Consider the following 20305-nt stretch of genomic DNA (forward strand, 5'->3'; position numbering starts at 1 on the left):
TAGATAGAAAATTGAAAATATAATTAGAGGCAGAGGGGAGAAGACTAATAGATTGAACTCATTCATCATACTCTTCAAAAGAAAATATTAATAAATAGAAGTGCATATTAGAGCAAAAAATTTTTTATCATAAATAATTATATCAATAAATAAAGAAAGGTCCTATTTTATAAAGGAATAGATTAATCTTCATAATTAGCATATTTTATAAAGGAGTGGATTAATCTTCATAATTAATAGGAGCATAGATTAATAAAAATTTAAATATGAGTAACTATGTGAAATTAAATGACGCATTCTACTAAATGCCCCAAACTGTTTGGCCCATGTAGACTACGCAAAATATTTTGGTGCAGCCCTTTTTTTAAAAAAAAATTGTAAGGCGCAAAAGATGGCATTGAGAGGAGCTGGAGCAATTATTATGTGCGGACACTGGACGGAAGAACATTCTGGTTCCGCGCTCAGTACCACAAACCAAACGTGATAAATTTGTGGGGCGATGTGGCACATTTTTATTGGTCTCGGAATAAATCCGGACCTGCACCTAATAATTTTTCCATTGAAAGAGAGAAAAAGAGATGGGGGTGGGGGGAGAGAGAGAGAGAGAGAGAGAGAGAGAGAGAGAGAGAGAGTGAGTGATGTGAAGAGAGATGAGTAGGGATAGAGAGTGGTCGCGAGAGATAGATGAGAGGGGGGAGAGAGAAAATGGTTTTATATTTTGTTTTAAAATGTATTTTATTATATAACTTCATTAAGGCATTTTTTTTATATTTTATTTTATTTTTTATTGATTTAGAAATTTTATTTTTAGAAGCGACACAACTCCAAAGATTAATTATAAGGGTCTCTCAAATATAGCATTGTATGCTTATTCAAATTTAACTACTATGAGCTAAATTATATGTGTTGTTTGTCGAGAGAATTCACTTAAAATTGCTGGAAGCATGATTGTTCTTTCAACCTTTACCGATCGTTTATCAAATCCGTATAATGATCCTCCAACTGCTTACTAACCAAACCCAAGTTGAGAAATGTAGGGTAGAATAATACATCAACGGAAATTTCATTATCAATAAGAATTCTTTTAACATTATAACAAGGATCACCAATGTCAGCATTGATAATAAGTGGATCTTATCGTGGAGTATGAATCCCCTTCATGTCATAATCATTGAATGAGAATATGAGATGGAATGATCGTCTTGAGATTTCTTTAATGCATGTTCTTCTAGGACAATGAGGAGAACCTGAGAGGACATTAAGGCCCTTTAAGGATCCTCGAGCAATAGTTTTAATTTCTCCCACAATTTTGACAATTATTTTGTTGTTGTTGTTGTTGTTGTTGACTCTAAAGGTTAAAAAAATCACAATAATTGATAATTTGAAGAACTTTTAGGCATAAATTGTCCCCTGCGGAAAAAAAAAAAAAACATAGAAAGAAAATAAATCGGTATAAAATACAAAAAAAAAATGCCTGATTTAAAAATAAACTTAGATAGAAAATTGAAAAATATCATTAGAGTGGAGAAGACAAATAGATTGAACTCCTTCATAATTTAATAAATAAAAATGCATAATTAGAGCTAAAATTTTTATTTCTACCTTTTCTTTCTTACTTAGCACCCTCTTATGAAAAATGAGGGATCTATTTATAGTTTTCTGAGAGTGGCATGACCGATAAATAGGAGAAAAATCGAATGTCAATTGAGAGTGGTTTGAATAGACAACCGATGTTGATTCCCTTAATGTCTTAATGATATCAGAATTTGACAATCTTGGGCTCGTTGGATTCGTCTCGTCGAGCCGCTCGATTCAACTATAAGCATGTCACGTTTGGAAACTATTTGGTAATCCAAATTATGGATTGAAGTATTGAACCTTTCAAATGCGCTTCAGGTCTTTCATTTTGACTCATTTTAGCTTGGATTGGGTTGAATTTGGTGTCATTGGGTTTGTATTTTCGAGATGTTCAGTTCGACTGTAAGTTTGCTGAAATCATAGTTCAGATGTTCTCAGATTTAATTTTTGAAGCTTCCAACTGATTTTGCCTAAAGATTCATGCTCGATCAAGATAGTTTTTTTGATGATATATCATTTTTAACTTATGGTATTATGTTTTTTTATTGAAAGAGTTCTGTGAAAAAACTTTTTATATCATAATTTTTGTTTTGCATTCTCAAACGTAAGCATTGTTTTAATATAAGTGTCTATTTGGAACAAATTTGCAGTTGCTATACTTTTCAAACATAAATCAAAATTTATGCTTCGTTTAGGACGGCTTTCTTACTGCTTATTAAAGCTATTTTTTAATACAAAAATTCTCTAAAAAAATTTTTTTTACTAGAAAACTATCATAAAAAGAATAAGAAAGTTGTCCCAAACCAAGCCTCAGTTTAGGCAATACTTTCTCACTGTTTTTAGAAACTTTTTTGATGAAAAACTGATTTTTACAATCATAATAGCAAAGTTGTTTTCTCTACAAGAACTTGAAAACTAACTTTATAACAGCCATCTCAAATATATCCTAAATTACAAGAAAAAAATTATTAAAAAAAAAACTAGTTAAATGGCATACAATATGCATTCCAGGGAGGAGAAGAGCCTGAAAATGCATTTTGAACACTGAATTTACAAGTTCGAATGCAGTTTTTTTTACTAGTTACAGACAAAAGATTATCAATCTCACTTACAAGTAACTAAACTCATTTCTTAGAAAAAATCAGGTGGATTAACACAATAGGGCTATTTTTTGAAATTTGGAGCACATGACTACCAATAGGTTCATTTGACCAACTTAACAACAAATGTTTTGCATAGAGTAGCCTTGCAAGAGGATAGGGGTAGTTCTTTTCATGTGCTTAGCACAAACTCTTTGCTAATTTGTAGAGAGGAGTGCAGTTGAGTCAATGACTTGTGAGTCAGCTCGGACTCAACTCAAAAAGTGGCTTATAAATTAAATTTGATGAACTAAGAAGTCAAGATTGAATCAATCCTGACTCAACTCATTACTTCATGAGCGAAACTTGCTTAACAATATAAGATTAAAGATACTTAAAATACATTAAAATTTAAGAGCTTATGTACATAGTTATTAAAACAGTTTTAAAAATCTCGCTAATTTTTCTATAATTCTTTTTAACATTTTAAGTGAGTACATTATTACATTCGATGAGCTCAGAAGTCAAGATTCAGCCAGCTCATTAGCTTAAGAGCAAATGAACATCATTTCCATCGTCTATCATTTCAGAATAATTGCCGCTCTTACAGTTTTTAATCATGAACTCCAGGGTTGCAGATGAAAATATTTTATCATTCAACACTATGATTCATTTCAGTATGTAAAGCAGTATCATCACTTGCCATCTCCAGTTTGGCTTGTTTTCTTTAAGGCAATATATTTGTTCAGGATACAATTGGTGTCAATTCAAACTCAAGCAAACATTTTCATAATAAATGCTGACCATTTTGCTTTAGCGTTGCCTCCTCCTTCCTGAGCCTTCTTCTAGTATCATTTAGATACCCTTGCCCTATGGGTACTTCCTTTTTGCCTGGTTTGTAGGGATATACTATCTAAATCACAACTCACACAGCTGGTGTCAAACTAGTCAGATCATGAATAAAGTAAAAGTGTTAAAATATCAGAGAACCGATAAATTATTCTGTGCGAACACCGAATCATCCGGAGGTGAATCAGAATGCGTCATGTCACCCGGTACATAACAAATGGTTGATGTGGTACATTTTGATTCGCCTCCGGATGACATCCGTATCCGTATAGAATAATTTCACTAGAGAACCTGCCTTATAGCTTCACAGAATCAACATAAGATTCACAACCTTCTATATGGATAATGGCATTTCTCAACTTATTTCATTTTTGTTTATTTTTTTGATAATGCAACATCTAATTGGCAAATTAAGACCATTCAACTTGAATTTCAACATGAAAGCAGTATGATGTCAAATTGATTAAAAAATTCAATAGAGACCACACCAACCATTCCTTTAACATAATCATGAGTTAAATTACCCTTCATAGTTTTATCACAAATCTATCTTAATCTTATATAAATTTTTTTTACCAGACTCAACTTGGTTATCAATGAATTTTTTTATTGTAGAACACTCTTATTCATAAAAAATAGCTGGCTTAGTTTTAATTTCATAAAATTTGCCTTCAAATCTCTATAATATCCTCATATCAATTAATATTCCCAAAGTACTCAGTTTTAATCGTTAAGCCCTAACTCCTGATTTATATTCTCATCTATCTCATGTTCTTTTAAATCATAAATATATGGCATTTAAACCTATAGTACCTAGATATCACCTTATGTTCTAAAGCTTTTAACTAGAAATTGTTAATATTATAACCATTAAAATTGCATATTATATACTTTTTTTTTTGACAAATTCAAAGCCATATATATTCTAAATATTATCTATTATCCTAATTTTCACTAATTTTAGCAAATGTTTTGCCAAGTATAATTGTCATAAGCAGAAAGCATACTCTAAGTAATCTCACATATTATCTTTTGTAAGTATCTATAATATAACTCATTATTGGCTCATTATGTGCTTTAAAAATAATTTTCTCCTAAAAATTCAATTAAAGTTTTTTCAAAATAGCATTTTCACCTTTCTTTGATGTCACCTTCATATTTAACTAAAGATTTTACCATCTTGCTTCTAATTTACCTACCCTATCAAAGCCTCTAGATCTTTTATCTTTTGTCATAGAAAACTTATTTATCTAAATTTCCACTTTTTCTACACCAAACTTGTTAGATAGATAAATTACACCAACTATAGCTTTTTATTTGCTCACAACATTTTGAAAAACTTATAGTTTGTTTATAATAATTATAAGTCTTCATAATATTTAACTTTCACCACTTTTAAAGCACATTTCTTTTTTTCCTGAATAAAAATTTGTATTTGTTCATTCTGCTATCAAATATCCTTATAACTGTATGGACTACTTCTAGACTTTCAAAAAACTTGCAAAATTTTTTTTTTAATGAAACTAGGCATCTTATTGCACATCAAATTTAGCTCAAATGAAGAATTCTAATTTGTCTCTCTAAAAAGCACATGTTGAAACGTTAATAACTATTCACCTTTCAAATTTCACTGTCTGATGGCAATTATTTCTATAGATCTTTTCTTTATGCTCTTATACATAACATCTACTCTATACTATGAGGTCAAACTATCTTCTAGAATCATTTTATAATCTTACATTTTTTTTTCTTTCCTTCTAAATAACATGAAGTCTAATTCTGATTCAGTGGCTTACGCTTCGTTTGGGATGGCTTTTTTACTGCTTCTAAACTTTTTTACTCCGTTTAAAGCAACTTTCTAGTACAAAAAAATTAATTTTTGTACTAAAAAGCTGTTTTTAGAAGCAGGAAAAAAGCTGTCCCAACCGAAGCCTTAGTTTGGGCAGGTTATCAAATACTCTTCTCATGTCATAAAGCATGCATTTGTTATTACAAGGTTATAGTATACTATGAAATTACTTATGGCTTCTCACATTGCATAGAATCTTATATTTCATGGCCATCATGAATCATCAGATACCTCATCCTATTAGAACCAATATGAATATTTAAATCACCCCTAATAAAAATCCTTTAATTTTCAGGTACCCATGGTTGCAGTTCATCAATTTATTATCAGAACCGAATATTTTTGTTATTGTTGATCTTATAATCCAACTTGCGAAATATAAATATAAAAAATAATCACATTTATAATGTACCAACTTCAGAAACTTCGATAGAGAGAACTAAATCCGCCAGCAGAATTAAAAAAAGATTGCACCCTTTCCCTTTACAAGATCGATTCTTTTTCAAGTTTCAAAGGCAATCACCTCCGATTAAGAAGCACTCAAATCCTCCTCCTCTTTGTTTCCGCTCAGATCACCAAATCTATGCTTGAAAGCATCTTGCTTCTGCATCCACATCATATGGCCCTGCGAAAGAAGAAGAAACTGAACACAAATGTTTTGGGGTAAGGAAACAGAAAGATTTCGAACGAGAATAATCATCATTACACACGAAGACCTGAAGAGCTGCAGCCCAAACAACTATGAAGGAAGCAATCCAGAACTTCTTCTCCTTGAGAAGCCTCGAAGCATCCATCGCAGAATAGAAAAAACCCTAACAAGTTTTCAACGTGAATTGTGCAAGAAAGCCGGACATGAGCTAGCCTGCTTGTGTAGCAGGCCTCTTTTGAAAGCCTAGTACTAAAGAAGCCCATGGACCTAGTCCATTGGGCGGCCTTGTGGGCTTTAATTGTTGCTTCCATCTAAATAAGCCCAGGGGACTACACGTATAGCATCTAATTTTTATTTTTATTTAAATAACATTTGAGTATTTCAACTATATTAAAATATATGCATAAAAATATAATTTACTTAAAAATAAATAAATATGACAGTACGTAGGTAAATCTCTCATAAACTAATAGATTCATAAAAAATAGCTGGCTTAGTTTTAATTTCATAAAATTTGCCTTCAAATCTCTATAATATCCTCATATCACATAATATTCCCAAAGTACTTCTCAGTTTTAATCGTTAAGCCTAACTCCTGATTTATATTCTCATCTATCTCATGTTCTTTTAAATCATAAATATATGGCATTTAAACCTATAGTACCTAGATATCACCTTATGTTCTAAAGCTTTTAACTAGAAATTGTTAATATTATAACCATTAAAATTGCATATTATATACTTTTTTTTTTGACAAATTCAAAGCCATATATATTCTAAATATTATCTATTATCCTAATTTTCACTAATTTTAGCAAATGTTTTGCCAAGTATAATTGTCATAAGCAGAAAGCATACTCTAAGTAATCTCACATATTATCTTTTGTAAGTATCTATAATATAACTCATTATTGGCTCATTATGTGCTTTAAAAATAATTTTCTCCTAAAAATTCAATTAAAGTTTTCTCAAAAAAAATAGCATTTTCACCTTTCTTTGATGTCACCTTCATATTTAACTAAATATTTTACCATCTTGCTTCTAATTTACCTACCCTATCAAAGCCTCTAGATCTTTTATCTTTTGTCATAGAAAACTTATTTATCTAAATTTCCACTTTTTCTACACCAAACTTATTAGATAAATTACACCAACCATAACTTTTTATTTGCTCACAACATTTTAAAAGAGTTATAGTTTGTTTATCTTTGATGAATAAAACTTTGTATTTGTTCATTATGCTATCAAATATCCTTATAACTATATGGACTATTTCTAGACTTTAAATAAACTTGTATTTTTTTTTTTTTTAATGAAACTAGGCATCTTATTGCACATCAAATTTAGCTCAAATGAAGAATTCTAATTTGTATCTCTAAAAAGCACATGTTGAAACGTTAATAACTATTCACCTTTCAAATTTCTGATGGCAATTATTTCTATAGATCTTTTCTTTATGCTCTTATACATAACATCTACTCTATACTATGAGGTCAAACTATCTTCTAGAATCATTTTATAATCTTACATTTTTTTTTCTTTCCTTCTAAATAACATGAAGTCTAATTCTGATTCAGTGGCTTACGCTTCGTTTGGGATGGTTTTTTTACTGCTTCTAAACTTTTTTACTCCTTTTAAAGCAACTTTCTAGTACAAAAAATTTAATTTTTGTACTAAAAAGCTGTTTTAAGAAGCAGGAAAAAAGCTGTCCCAAACAAAGCCTTAGTTTGGGCAGGTTATCAAATACTCTTCTCATGTCATAAAGCATGCATTTGTTATTACAAGGTTATAGTATACTATGAAATTACTTATGGCTTCTCACATTGCATAGAATCTTATATTTCATGGCCATCATGAATCATCAGATACCTCATCCTATTAGAACCAATATGAATATTTAAATCACCCCTAATAAAAATCCTTTAATTTTCAGGTACCCATGGTTGCAGTTCATCAATTTATTATCAGAACCGAATATTTTTGTTCTTGTTGATCTTATAATCCAACTTGCGAAATATAAATATAAAAAATAATCACATTTATAATGTACCAACTTCAGAAACTTCTTATACATAAAAAATAGCTGGCTTAGTTTTAATTTCATAAAATTTGCCTTCAAATCTCTATAATATCCTCATATCACATAATATTCCCAAAGTACTTCTCAGTTTTAATCGTTAAGCCTAACTCCTGATTTATATTCTCATCTATCTCATGTTCTTTTAAATCATAAATATATGGCATTTAAACCTATAGTACCTAGATATCACCTTATGTTCTAAAGCTTTTAACTAGAAAGTGTTAATATTATAACCATTAAAATTGCATATTATATACTTTTTTTTTTGACAAATTCAAAGCCATATATATTCTAAGTATTATCAATTATCCTAATTTTCACTAATTTTAGCACATGTTTTGCCAAGTATAATTGTCATAAGCAGAAAGCATACTCTAAGTAATCTCACATATTATCTTTTGTAAGTATCTATAATATAACTCATTATTGGCTCATTATGTGCTTTAAAAATAATTTTCTCCTAAAAATTCAATTAAAGTTTTTTCAAAATAGTATTTTCACCTTTCTTTGATGTCACCTTCATATTTAACTAAAGATTTTACCATCTTGCTTCTAATTTACCTACCCTATCAAAGCCTCTAGATCTTTTATCTTTTGTCATAGAAAACTTATTTATCTAAATTTCCACTTTTTCTACACCAAACTTGTTAGATAGATAAATTACACCAACTATAGCTTTTTATTTGCTCAAAACATTTTGAAAAACTTATAGTTTGTTTATAATAATTATAAGTCTTCATAATATTTAACTTTCACCACTTTTAAAGCACATTTCTTTATTTTCCTGAATAAAAATTTGTATTTGTTCATTCTGCTATCAAATATCCTTATAACTGTATGGACTACTTCTAGACTTTCAAAAAACTTGCAAAAATTTTTTTTTAATGAAACTAGGCATCTTATTGCACATCAAATTTAGCTCAAATGAAGAATTCTAATTTGTCTCTCTAAAAAGCACATGTTGAAACGTTAATAACTATTCACCTTTCAAATTTCACTGTCTGATGGCAATTATTTCTATAGATCTTTTCTTTATGCTCTTATACATAACATCTACTCTATACTATGAGGTCAAACTATCTTCTAGAATCATTTTATAATCTTACATTTTGTTTTCTTTCCTTCTAAATAACATGAAGTCTAATTCTGATTAAGTGGCTTACGCTTCGTTTGGGATGGCTTTTTTACTGCTTCTAAACTTTTTTACTCCGTTTAAAGCAACTTTCTAGTACAAAAAATTTAATTTTTGTACTAAAAAGCTGTTTTTAGAAGCAGTAAAAAAGCTGTCACAAACGAAGCCTTAGTTTGTGCAGGTTATCAAATACTCTTCTCATGTCATAAACCATGCATTTGTTATTACAAGATTATAGGTTACTATGAAATTACTTATGGCTTCTCACATTGCATATCTATCTTATATTTCATGGCCATCATGAATCATCAGATACCTCATCCTATTAGAACCTATATGTATATGTAAATCACCCCTAATAAAAATCCTTTATTTCTCGGGTACCCATGGTTGCAGATCATCAATTTATTATCAGAACCGAATATTTTTTGTTCTTGTTGATCTTATAACCCAACTTGAGAAATATAAAAATAAAAAATAATCACATTTATAATGTACCAACTTCAGAAACTTCGATAGAGAGAACTAAATCCACCAGCGGAATTAAAAAAATATTGCACCCTTTCCCTTTACAAGATCGATTCTTTTTCAAGTTTCAAAGGCAATCACCTCCGATTAAGAAGCACTCAAATCCTCCTCCTCTTTGTTTCCGCTCAGATCACCAAATCTATGCTTGAAAGCATCTTGCTTCTGCATCCACATCATATGGCCCTGCGAAAGAAGAAGAAACTGAACACAAATGTTTTGGGGTAAGGAAATAGAAAGATTTCGAACGAGAATAATCATCATTACACACGAAGACCTGAAGAGCTGCAGCCCAAACAACTATGAAGGAAGCAATCCAGAACTTCTTCTCCTTGAGAAGCCTCGAAGCATCCATCGCAGAATAGAAAAAACCCTAACAAGTTTTCAACGTGAATTGTGCAAGAAAGCCGGACATGAGCTAGCCTGCTTGTGTAGCAGGCCTCTTTTGAAAGCCTAGTACTAAAGAAGCCCATGGACCTAGTCCATTGGGCGGCCTTGTGGGCTTTAATTGTTGCTTCCATCTAAATAAGCCAAGGGGACTACACGTATAGCATCTCATTTTTATTTTTTTATTTAAATAACATTTGAGTATTTCAACTATATAAAAATATATGCATAAAAATATAATTTACTTAAAAATAAATAAATATGACAGTACGTAGGTAAATCTCTCATAAACTAATAGATCAAAACTATTGCTAGATAAATATCTAGAAGTTTTTAACAATAGAATCAGAAATGATGTGGATCATTTAAGAATCAAAGTCGATTTGTTTTATAAAAAGAAGATATCAATGAGCTTATATTAAATGGTTTCATGGGATTCAGCCAATCGTCTCGATTGTGGGATATCATTGATAAACAGGAATCTGTATTATCAAAGGATTTCTTAGGATTCTTTCTAGTATGAAATGTGTCAATCACCTGCTTTGATATCTTTTTGAACAAAAATGATAATATTGTTCCTCCGTTGATCAAGAATTTTGGTCTTTGAGAAAAATTCAATATTATTATGAAAAAAAAATGATTACTTTACATATTTAATATTAAAATCATGCCCAAATTATTAATAAGTTGGGAAAAAGTTTATTTGCAGTAGCTTTACCGCCATTGAATTTATTTTAACATGAATTATTATTGTAATTAGAATTAATTAGATATTAGTTCGATTTAGATAAGTTTCTTGTATTACTTATGCAGCTATAAATAAATCAGTGCACTTGATAAATAACTAATAACTCTATCTCTTAATAAGACAATAGAGAAAAATGATTCATCTCATGAAGTGGGATAAATGTTTGATGATGTTATCCATAAACAATTTTATGCTTGTTTGGACAAAGCCCATTTATGATTATTTATTTAGTGCTAGTTTAGGATTACTTTTGTTCTTAATTTTAATTTAAGTTTATTAATATTATGAAATAAAAATAAAATACAACATACTTGATATCTAAAAGTATGTTTGTTTGTTTATATATGTTGTAAATGTGCCGGTTGTTGGTGAGGTTGCTTTCACAATTATGCTTCATTTGGAACGGTTTTCTTATTGCTTATTAAAGCAGTTTTATAGTACAAAAAATTTTGTACTAGAAAACTGATGTAAAAAAGCAGTAAGAAAGTTGTCTCAAACGAAGTCTTAATTAGGCTTTGATGATAGCAGTGGTTGTCGAAGGCCAAGGTGTTTGCATGTAGTTAGCAATGATAGTTGACTATCGGCGGTGGAGGTAGTTGACAGTGATAATTATTTTTTAAAAATAAACAAAATATTTAAATTTTATTTTGAAAGCATTTAAAACAACTTTTTTATTTAAAAAAATAAAAATAAATAAAAAGCAAATTAGAGATATTGAAAGAAATAAAAATAAAAAATCAAAGTGATCCCAAATATTTTATGCAATCATGAAATCTCAAATTTAACACTTAGCTAAATAAATTTCTTACAAAAGTCCGCTTTGCTTAACGACTTTGGCTTCATTTGAGACTGCTTCCTTGATGCTGCTTAAAGCAACTTTTTAGTACAAAAATTAAATTTTTTGTATTAAAAAGCTGCTTTAAGAAGCAACAAGAAAATCGTCACAAGCGAAACCTTAATATGAAATTGCTTTTGCTTTTATCTGTAATTTTTAGCATTTTGTAGTTCTTAGAGAACGATGAACCAAACACAAAGTGAAATAATAAATTACGATCTACAAAACACACACATACACAAGATATTTACATGGAAAATTCGAATCTAGAAAAAACCACAGGGAGAAGGGAGAACAACTTCACTATAGAGAAGACGCAGAGTATAAACGGCTTACAAACCCAAAGCCCTTTACAACATATTTATATATAGAAAAAAAAAATAGGGCAACGAAAAAACAACCAGAATTCCAAAAATTCCCCTACAATCAAAATTCATTCCCGGGGCAGGTCGAACCCTACCAGGGGCGTTGCCCCCCTTGGACCCTCGACATATCTGAGAAGCATACGACGATCAAGCATATGAACAAATAAAGATTAAGCTAAATTCGAGGCAACTCCAACATGATCCATTAGTCAAAATTCACATGCAATAAAGGAATATAGGAGAGATTGATGGTGAATCACTTCTAGATTTGGGAAAAAATTTATAAAACTATCTATAATATAAAAATCCACCCTTAATTGAGAAACATGCAATAAATTTATTCTAAAATACTGACTTAGCTTTGTTGGAAGTCAATAAATTTATGTAGTGAAGACTTGCTTTGAACATAATGAATGAGTAGGTGAGAAAGCAACACACATTCTCTTATTTATCTATTATGTATGAAACATCAAAATGGATCTAAGAAAATGTGTCTCTTCTTAAAAAGAATAAAAAAATGCTGTGAAGATCCAAAATGGAATAAAAAATAAAAAAAGAGCTGACATTTGAAATCATCTTAAGGATTTTGTTTGGACAAAAAATATCATTCAACCTCTTTTGATCACTTATTTAAGTTAGAAATTTCATTCTATTTAACACCCCTTTTTACACACAGCCCCAAAATTAATTGGTTATTTAGTTGGGGTAATTTCTTGTATGAATTATTTTAACTACTTAAGTTTTAAAAATATTAGTGTTGGTTGGATAAAATATAAGTTTAAAGCCTAAAATTTTGTATGGAACAGATTTCTTGCTGTTTTTTGAAGCAGCTTTTTAGTATAAAAATATTTGAAACTAGAAAGCCGTTTTAGAAAGCAATAAGAAGGCTGTTTCAAACGAAGCATAAATCTCAGCTGATTTTTAGTTTATTCTAAAATTTTAAAATCGCATCTTCCTCACCTCTAACATCCATTTATAGTTGGTCATCGCTTTTGATGGCCATTATTCACCAGCTCCCCACCAACTGTCATTCCACCACCGACCGTTGCCTCTGCTTGCCACCACCCGCTACCAATTATTACTATTGGCAAATATAAAAAAAATGATGAACTATAATTATTTTACACTCAATCAAATGACTCTAAAAGTATTTTGAATGCTATAAATTTACTTTGCATTCGATAAATCATCAAAAATCAATTTGATTAGGCATATATATATATATATATGCGTGCTAGAAAATTTGAGTTGGTAGAGTGTATATTTCACGTCTTAGCGGCGTATAAAGATTCAACACGAATATATAAAAAAGGTAAGACCATATAACTTTTTACATGAAAAACCTTGATATTGAAAAAATCACATGGCCTAAACCTATTGCAAAATCCACTATGTAGTAAGTGATACAAAGATCTTCCCTTCTTCATTGTTAAAGAAGAGGAACAATACAAAGATCAAATATTTACATCTAATAACAAGATTTAATCTTCCTAGGAGCAATTTTATAAAGTTTTCACAGACGGATAAATAAACCCAATAACAAGGTAAAATCTTAATAATAATTAGGAGATGACGGTGGTTGTTGGTGGTAGTAACTGGTGGTTGTCGGCAGCAATAGTTAATGGTAGTCGGCAGCGAGATGGCTGGAAAATGCTAGAAAGCTTTTCTTTCTTCTCTTCTTCTTTTCCTCATTTGAAGAATGAAGGTCTATTTATAATTTTTGGAGTGACATGCATGCTCAATAAATATGGAGAATATCCAGGATAAAATTGGAGTGTTCTATTAGATAACTCATAGTAATTCCTTTGATCATAGAACTTTCATCAAGCATTTAAATGACTTAATGACGTCTAAATTGAGTGATCTTGAGCTTGTTAGATTCATCTCATTGAGCCACTTGATTCTACTATAATCATATCATGTTTGAATAATAATTTGTCATCCAATTAATGCTTTTAAGTTTTCAAATAAGCTTCAATCCTTTAATTCAATCCCATTTGAACTCGGATTGGACCAATTTTGATGTCATCGGGTTCGTCTTATCGAAACGTTCAATTTGATAATACGTTTGCTAAGATCACTGTTCGGATGATCACAAATTAAATTTTAACTGTTTTCAATTCAAATATGCTTTGAGATTCGTGTAAAATCAATGTGATTTTTGGTGATATATATATATAAGTTTGAATCTAAAACCTAAAGTAAGTTTGAATCGGATTGGAAATCATTTTGGAAGTATCACTGCCGGTGATTAGGCTAACAGTACACGCGTTTTCCAAGAACAGATAATTGATTTAGGACTAAAGCATATTATTTAATTTCCTGCCCTTTTTCCCCCTTGCTTCGTCTAGAATTTCTATAAAATAATAAATAAAAAAATTCTACGCTCGTTTTTCTATTGATTTATCTTAAATTGACTACCTAAGTTAGCTCAGTTTTTATAAAACTTAGCTCAAATTTATCAAGACAAAGAGAGTTTAGAGAGAGAAACTAAAATTTGTATTAGATTGCGAGTGACAAGTATACAAATTGATACGAGCTCCTTAATCAGGATCTTTTCAGAATGATTTCTTAATTGAGATTTCTTTTGGGACAATTTTCTAATTACTCAAAAAAAAAATTTTATCAAAAGTTTTCCCAAACAAAATCTAAATCTTCAACAACTTCAGTCCAAGCTACCAAGTAGTTTAAAATGTTTGTATTACCTCAACAGTAGAGTTTTACGAGTCAATACATAATTAGCGAGCAATTAGCCATAACAATTTCAATTGTCAAGTTTATCAACTTCCTTCTTCCCTAAGCTTTTAACTCTATCATGAATTAAATCTATTTTTAGAGGCTTGCCGACTTGATTGAACTAATTTATGACGGTAGTATAATTTAATTAACTCAGGTTTCATTTGAGACTACTTTCTTACTGCTTTCTAAAGCAGCTTTCTAGTACAAAAATTTATAATTCACAAAATTATATATATAAACCTACATATTAACATTTATCAATGAATTTTTTTTTTGAGACATGTAGGTCAATTAAGACAAATTTATGCACACATCACATACACAAAATTGGAACCCAAAATCTCTTAGTTGATAGTCAAAACTCCCTATCAATAAACCAGAATAAGCTACGTATAACATGCTTTAGGCTCCGTTGTGACGACTTTTTCATTGAAAACTCTGTTTTAAGAAGCAATAAAAAAGTTGTCTCAAACAAAATTTTATTATTTATTGTAACACTATCATGCAAATATAATAGTTCATTATGTCAATGTCAAGTGAAGGACTGAAGGAACTAATGAGAAGTCATAAGGACGCGTTAACTTGTGACCCCGTACTAACTAACAAGGCTAGCTTGCAGGACCCGCATGCCAAATCAAGACATCAAATCCCTCGTTATTTTCTATTAGCTGGCAATTAGAGAAAATGATCCTACTTAACAAAGAAATTTTTTTTTGAACTAAGGAAAGTTCAAGTCTTCAATATGTTGGTTAAGGAGTGTGAACTTGCAGACTTGTAGATGTGAATGGAGTGAAGAGAAGGACAAATCTGCGCGTTGGGCTTTTCCTTATATCTCGGTGCTATATGATATGAAATTTTTTTTATGTGTTTTTATTTGAATGATTAAATAAATTTATTTATTTTTGGAATATGCTTATTCTTTTTTAATGAGCAATTTGTTGATTTTTTTTTATAAAAGGATCATTTTGTGATATTTTTCTTATAGTTTATTCTATGTTAGTGTAATTTTTTTTGTTAATTTTATTATTAGAAATATTGATTAGAAAATTAATCCTCTCAAACACGAATTTCGATGCAATTATTAAATATGTGATAGAATAATTGAATCTATAGAATATTAGCATATTTTACATCACATCAATAAGGATCAACTCGATTAGTTTTCTTTTACATTATCTTCAATGTCCAAAGCGAAGTCTTAAGATTCTTGGCTAAAATTCATTTGATGATGACTCTAGCCCGATGAAACACCAAATGAAACTTCTTTAAGAAGCCTTAAAAAATCTCTATCACTATATTTGGCGTTTCATGTCCTTCGCTTCAATAAACAATGATATGATGTGGGTCTCTTGAAGTCTTCTACAGGCTACAGCCATCAAATTGTTTCTTAGTTTCAGCTTCTAGGAGGAGGACAATCCCTTTCCCATGAGGATTTCTATGGACTTCAAGTTTAAACCTACCTTCAACTTTTGATTAGCTACGATTAACCTCTTGATATTGAGAGAGATTCGTAAAACCACAATTTAAGTTTGACGTCTTATTTGTTGAATCTTTAGAGTTCTTATTTCTAGTTATAACATTTAAGCTTCACTCATACTCGATCTTCACAAACTTTGAGAGGGGTATCCAATCAAACATCAAGCTTCATGTTTAATCGTACATGATTGATATATATATATATATATATATACCTACGTCAGAATAGAGTAGTAAGAAAGTCATAGAAGAATATAATGACAAAAAAAAATTTCATAAAATTTTAATGACTAATGTGATCGATGAAATTCATCATAGAGGGAAACATAAGAATTTTAGCAATAAGATATCCAAAATCAAAGTTCTCTCAAAAATCAAAATGAAAGAACTTTGTAAGAATTTTTTTTTGAGAGAAACATACATATGGACATACTCATCCAAAAAAAGGGAAAAGAGCAAAATTTTAAAAAAAAAAAAAACTAGCAATATAATTATTCAAAATAGAAAAGGTGTTGAATAGTAATGAGGAACTTTATTATAAGCAATAACTTATAAGACTTTGACTTCGTTTGGGACGGCTTTCTTACTGCTTCTTAAGATAATTTTTTAGTTAAAAAATAAAACTTTTTGAACTAAAAAATTGTTATAAAAAAGATAAAGAAAGTCGTCCAAAATGAAGCTTTTATTTAAATAATTAGCATCCTATGTATAAAAATATCATATTTAAAATTTAAAGTTCAATAATATTTAAAATTTGATTGTACCTATAAAAAATGAAAAGAAAAATAATTTTGGACAAAACATATAGTTTTTTATTTTTTAATTTTTGTTTAGCCTCCACTCTCCTTACAGAGTTCACTGGTCCATCCCTACCTATATATATCCATGTCGAGGCATTTCTTCAAGCAATAACTAATGGCGAATCTCCTTCTGCTTCGCTCCAGTGGCGGAGTAAAAAAGCCCGCGCTTTGGCGCCGGCGATTGTTCGAGTGCAAGACCTGTAGCCGTAAATTTCCTACTTTTCAGGCGCTCGGAGGACACCGGACAAGTCACAACAGGCTGATAAGAGCTGGGAAAAAGCTCGAGCTGGCAACGTTTCCGGAGAGGAAGAAGGTACATTGCTGTCCTGTTTGTGGAATGGAGTTCTTGATGGGGCAAGCGCTGGGAGGGCATATGAGACGGCATAGGCGCGACTCCGACGCTGCGACAGCGGCGGCGGTTGATCGGAGGGTTGATGTCGAGGACGAGGAGAAGAAGGCGGTGTTGTTTGATCTCAATTTGCCACTCAGGCCTGTGGAGTTTTTGTGGGAGGAGATTCCCCTATTTCATTTTTTTTAGATTAGTCTGTGCTTACAGAACATTTTTTTTTTAATTCTATCACAGTGTTAAACAACCAAAATTAGTTTTTGATCATTTATCAGGAGGCTTGCTATCTACCTATATATATTCTTCGTATTGTTTTCATTAATCCATCAAATTAATATAAATCTAAGATAACAGAAAGCCACTATTCATTTTAAAAATATTGTAATGAAGGATCACAGACCGTTAGCATTAACACCGTTCTTATGATGTTGTTGCAGTTTACAGGAAGAAGAAGAGGCCTTGGATGATTAGTTCTGCTGGCACTGCTTGACTGCTAAAAGACTGAAATCTCAATAAAAATATGATTGAAAACTATTTCTCTTTAATCTTTTAAATGAATTTAATCATTAATTCGTACATCTATTGCTTTTCTTGGTCAGTAAATGCTAAGGACTAAGAGAAGAATAAACCAGAATCATCAACACATAGCAACATGAATGAATCAAACATCTATAGCTTTGCTTGTCTTGGGTGAGATTGTTAAGGCTTAATCTTTATGGTTAATACTTTGATTGTTAAGGATTAATCCTAACAAATTATCATATGATGAAACATGGGTTCATTTCCTAACAAGTTATTTTAAAATGAAAATCATCTTGGCCATCGCTCGCTGCCACGAACCACAGCTCCCCACCACCACCAGCTCTCATTGCCCCATTCAATTCATGCAATATTCAATAAAACCTAAAAAATAATAGTTATGGGTAATAGTGAGTGTCACTCACCTTAGTTCGTGGAGTAGCACAAATATATCTACGTACACCATAGAATCATAACAACCAAATAAACATCAACCTTATGCTTAAGAGTACAACTTTTTTCTAGTCCTTACATACACTCTTTTACACAATAAAGTGTAAATGGTAATTTCAATTAACCTGATGTATTCTGCTATTGTTATAATCCAAAAGATAAACATATGCAACATTAGTTTTTTTCATGGAATCAAAACCGTGATACCTTACTGTATATACAGTATGGAGCGGTCTGCAACTTCACAACTCGACGACGGTACACAGCTCCAACTCCTCTAATCCTCACATCTCTTCTTTTCTAAAATTTGTCATCTTCAATATCAAAATCATAGTTCCCACACAACTCTCAAATGATACATACTCCATATGAAAATCTCATATTCTCAAGCTTTTTTCAGCCAATGGGTTCTTCGGATTTCTCTATAGTACTACCGCAATACATCCATCTAACATTTCCAATCCATATTCCACCATTAGTATAAACTTTGCTTACATACAATGACTTCTCATCGACCAAAATCTGCAAGCTACTCTATGCTCCACTCTTACCTCCTCCATTCTTCCATATGCTCATTATCTTAACACCTGCTGCGACATATGGAACACTTTAGAACACCGTCTCCAGGCCACAAACAGATCACACGTTATACATCTAAATAATGAGCTACACAACATCTCCATGAAAAACTCATCCATGGTAGCCTTCTCCACTCTCCCTCAAAATGCATGGTGCTTCATCTCACCTTACATCAAGCATTGAAATTTTTATCCAACCCACAACCAACACAGGAGCTGATCAAGTTACTGCTAGAAACAGTAATAATACTCACATATTTCATACCGGATAAGGCTTACTACCTCTTCCTACATGTAAGTTATTGTTATCTCAGCTTCTTCATACTCCTCATATCTCTCATAGTCTACTCTCAATATACAAGCTCACTTATGATAATAACCTTTCCATTTATTTTGATGCCTCGAGTTTCAAAAGTATTGATCAGCATCATAACTGTATCCTTCAGGGACCCGCCCGTAATGGCCTAAACCTGTTGCATTCCTCTTCTTAGTCTGCTCCCAAAGATCTCACCACGTCTCTCTCACCCGACCTTCACTAGCACAAATATCTCGACCATCCTCACATATGAACCACATCAATTATGTCCAGAAACAATTTGGAGCTTCAAATTCTAGCTTAATTATCTTCATGTTTTTCTTGTATGGCCTCTAAGAGCCACAAGTTATCTTTCTTACCTTCTAGCAATCACAAATGTATCTCTAACTCTCTTACACTCTAATGAATGGGTCCCTCCCCAACTCTATCTTGTCATGGATACAAATATTAGTTACTGCTTATTGATGATTTCTCCCGTTATGTATGGTTGTTTCCAATGAGAGGAAAATCAGAAGTTACACATTTTCATTCAGTTCAAACAACTTACTAAAAAAACAACTTTCATCTTAAATAAAATGTATTCACATTGATTGTGGTACTGATGTCGAATACATTAATCACTCTCTTAAATCATTTTTTTAAACTCACAATATTCTTCACCAAAGTAACATACCATATACCCCTGAACAAAATGGTCTAGTTGAGCGCAATCACCGCCACATCATTGAAACCACATGAACCTTACTTCAAGACGTCGATCTTCCATATCATTTATGGCCAGATGTAATTCTCACAACAGTGTACTTAATCAAATGCAAAATCACGACATAAACACAAATCATGACATAAACTTTTTTTTTTAATCAACCACCATCCTACAATCACCAACGCATCTTTGGATGCACATGCTTCCCATGATTTTCGCCATCCACCAAGCAAAAATTATAACCCAGATTCATTTTATGTATCTTTCTAGGCTATTCATACACACACAAAAGATAT

The 20305-nt window shown here is 31.1% G+C and overlaps 1 protein-coding gene across 1 annotated transcript; it reads left to right on the forward strand.

The window, feature by feature from the left end:
* The first annotated feature begins 17206 nt into the window (after positions 1-17206).
* On the forward strand, positions 17207-17629 carry LOC110098331 (zinc finger protein ZAT12-like). Its single transcript, XM_020825140.2, has one exon. The coding sequence runs from the start codon at positions 17207-17209 to the stop codon at positions 17627-17629; it is 423 nt and encodes a 140-aa protein (XP_020680799.1).
* Positions 17630-20305: the final 2676 nt, after the last annotated feature.

The sequence above is a fragment of the Dendrobium catenatum genome, unplaced genomic scaffold, assembly GCF_001605985.2.
Source record: "Dendrobium catenatum unplaced genomic scaffold, ASM160598v2 fragScaff_scaffold_1391, whole genome shotgun sequence".
Taxonomy (NCBI): domain Eukaryota; kingdom Viridiplantae; phylum Streptophyta; class Magnoliopsida; order Asparagales; family Orchidaceae; genus Dendrobium; species Dendrobium catenatum.

Coding starts and splice junctions, on each gene's coding strand:
- LOC110098331 (XM_020825140.2), top strand. CDS start 17,207: ATGGCGAATCTCCTTCTGCTTCGCTCCAGTGGCGGAGTAAAAAAGCCC.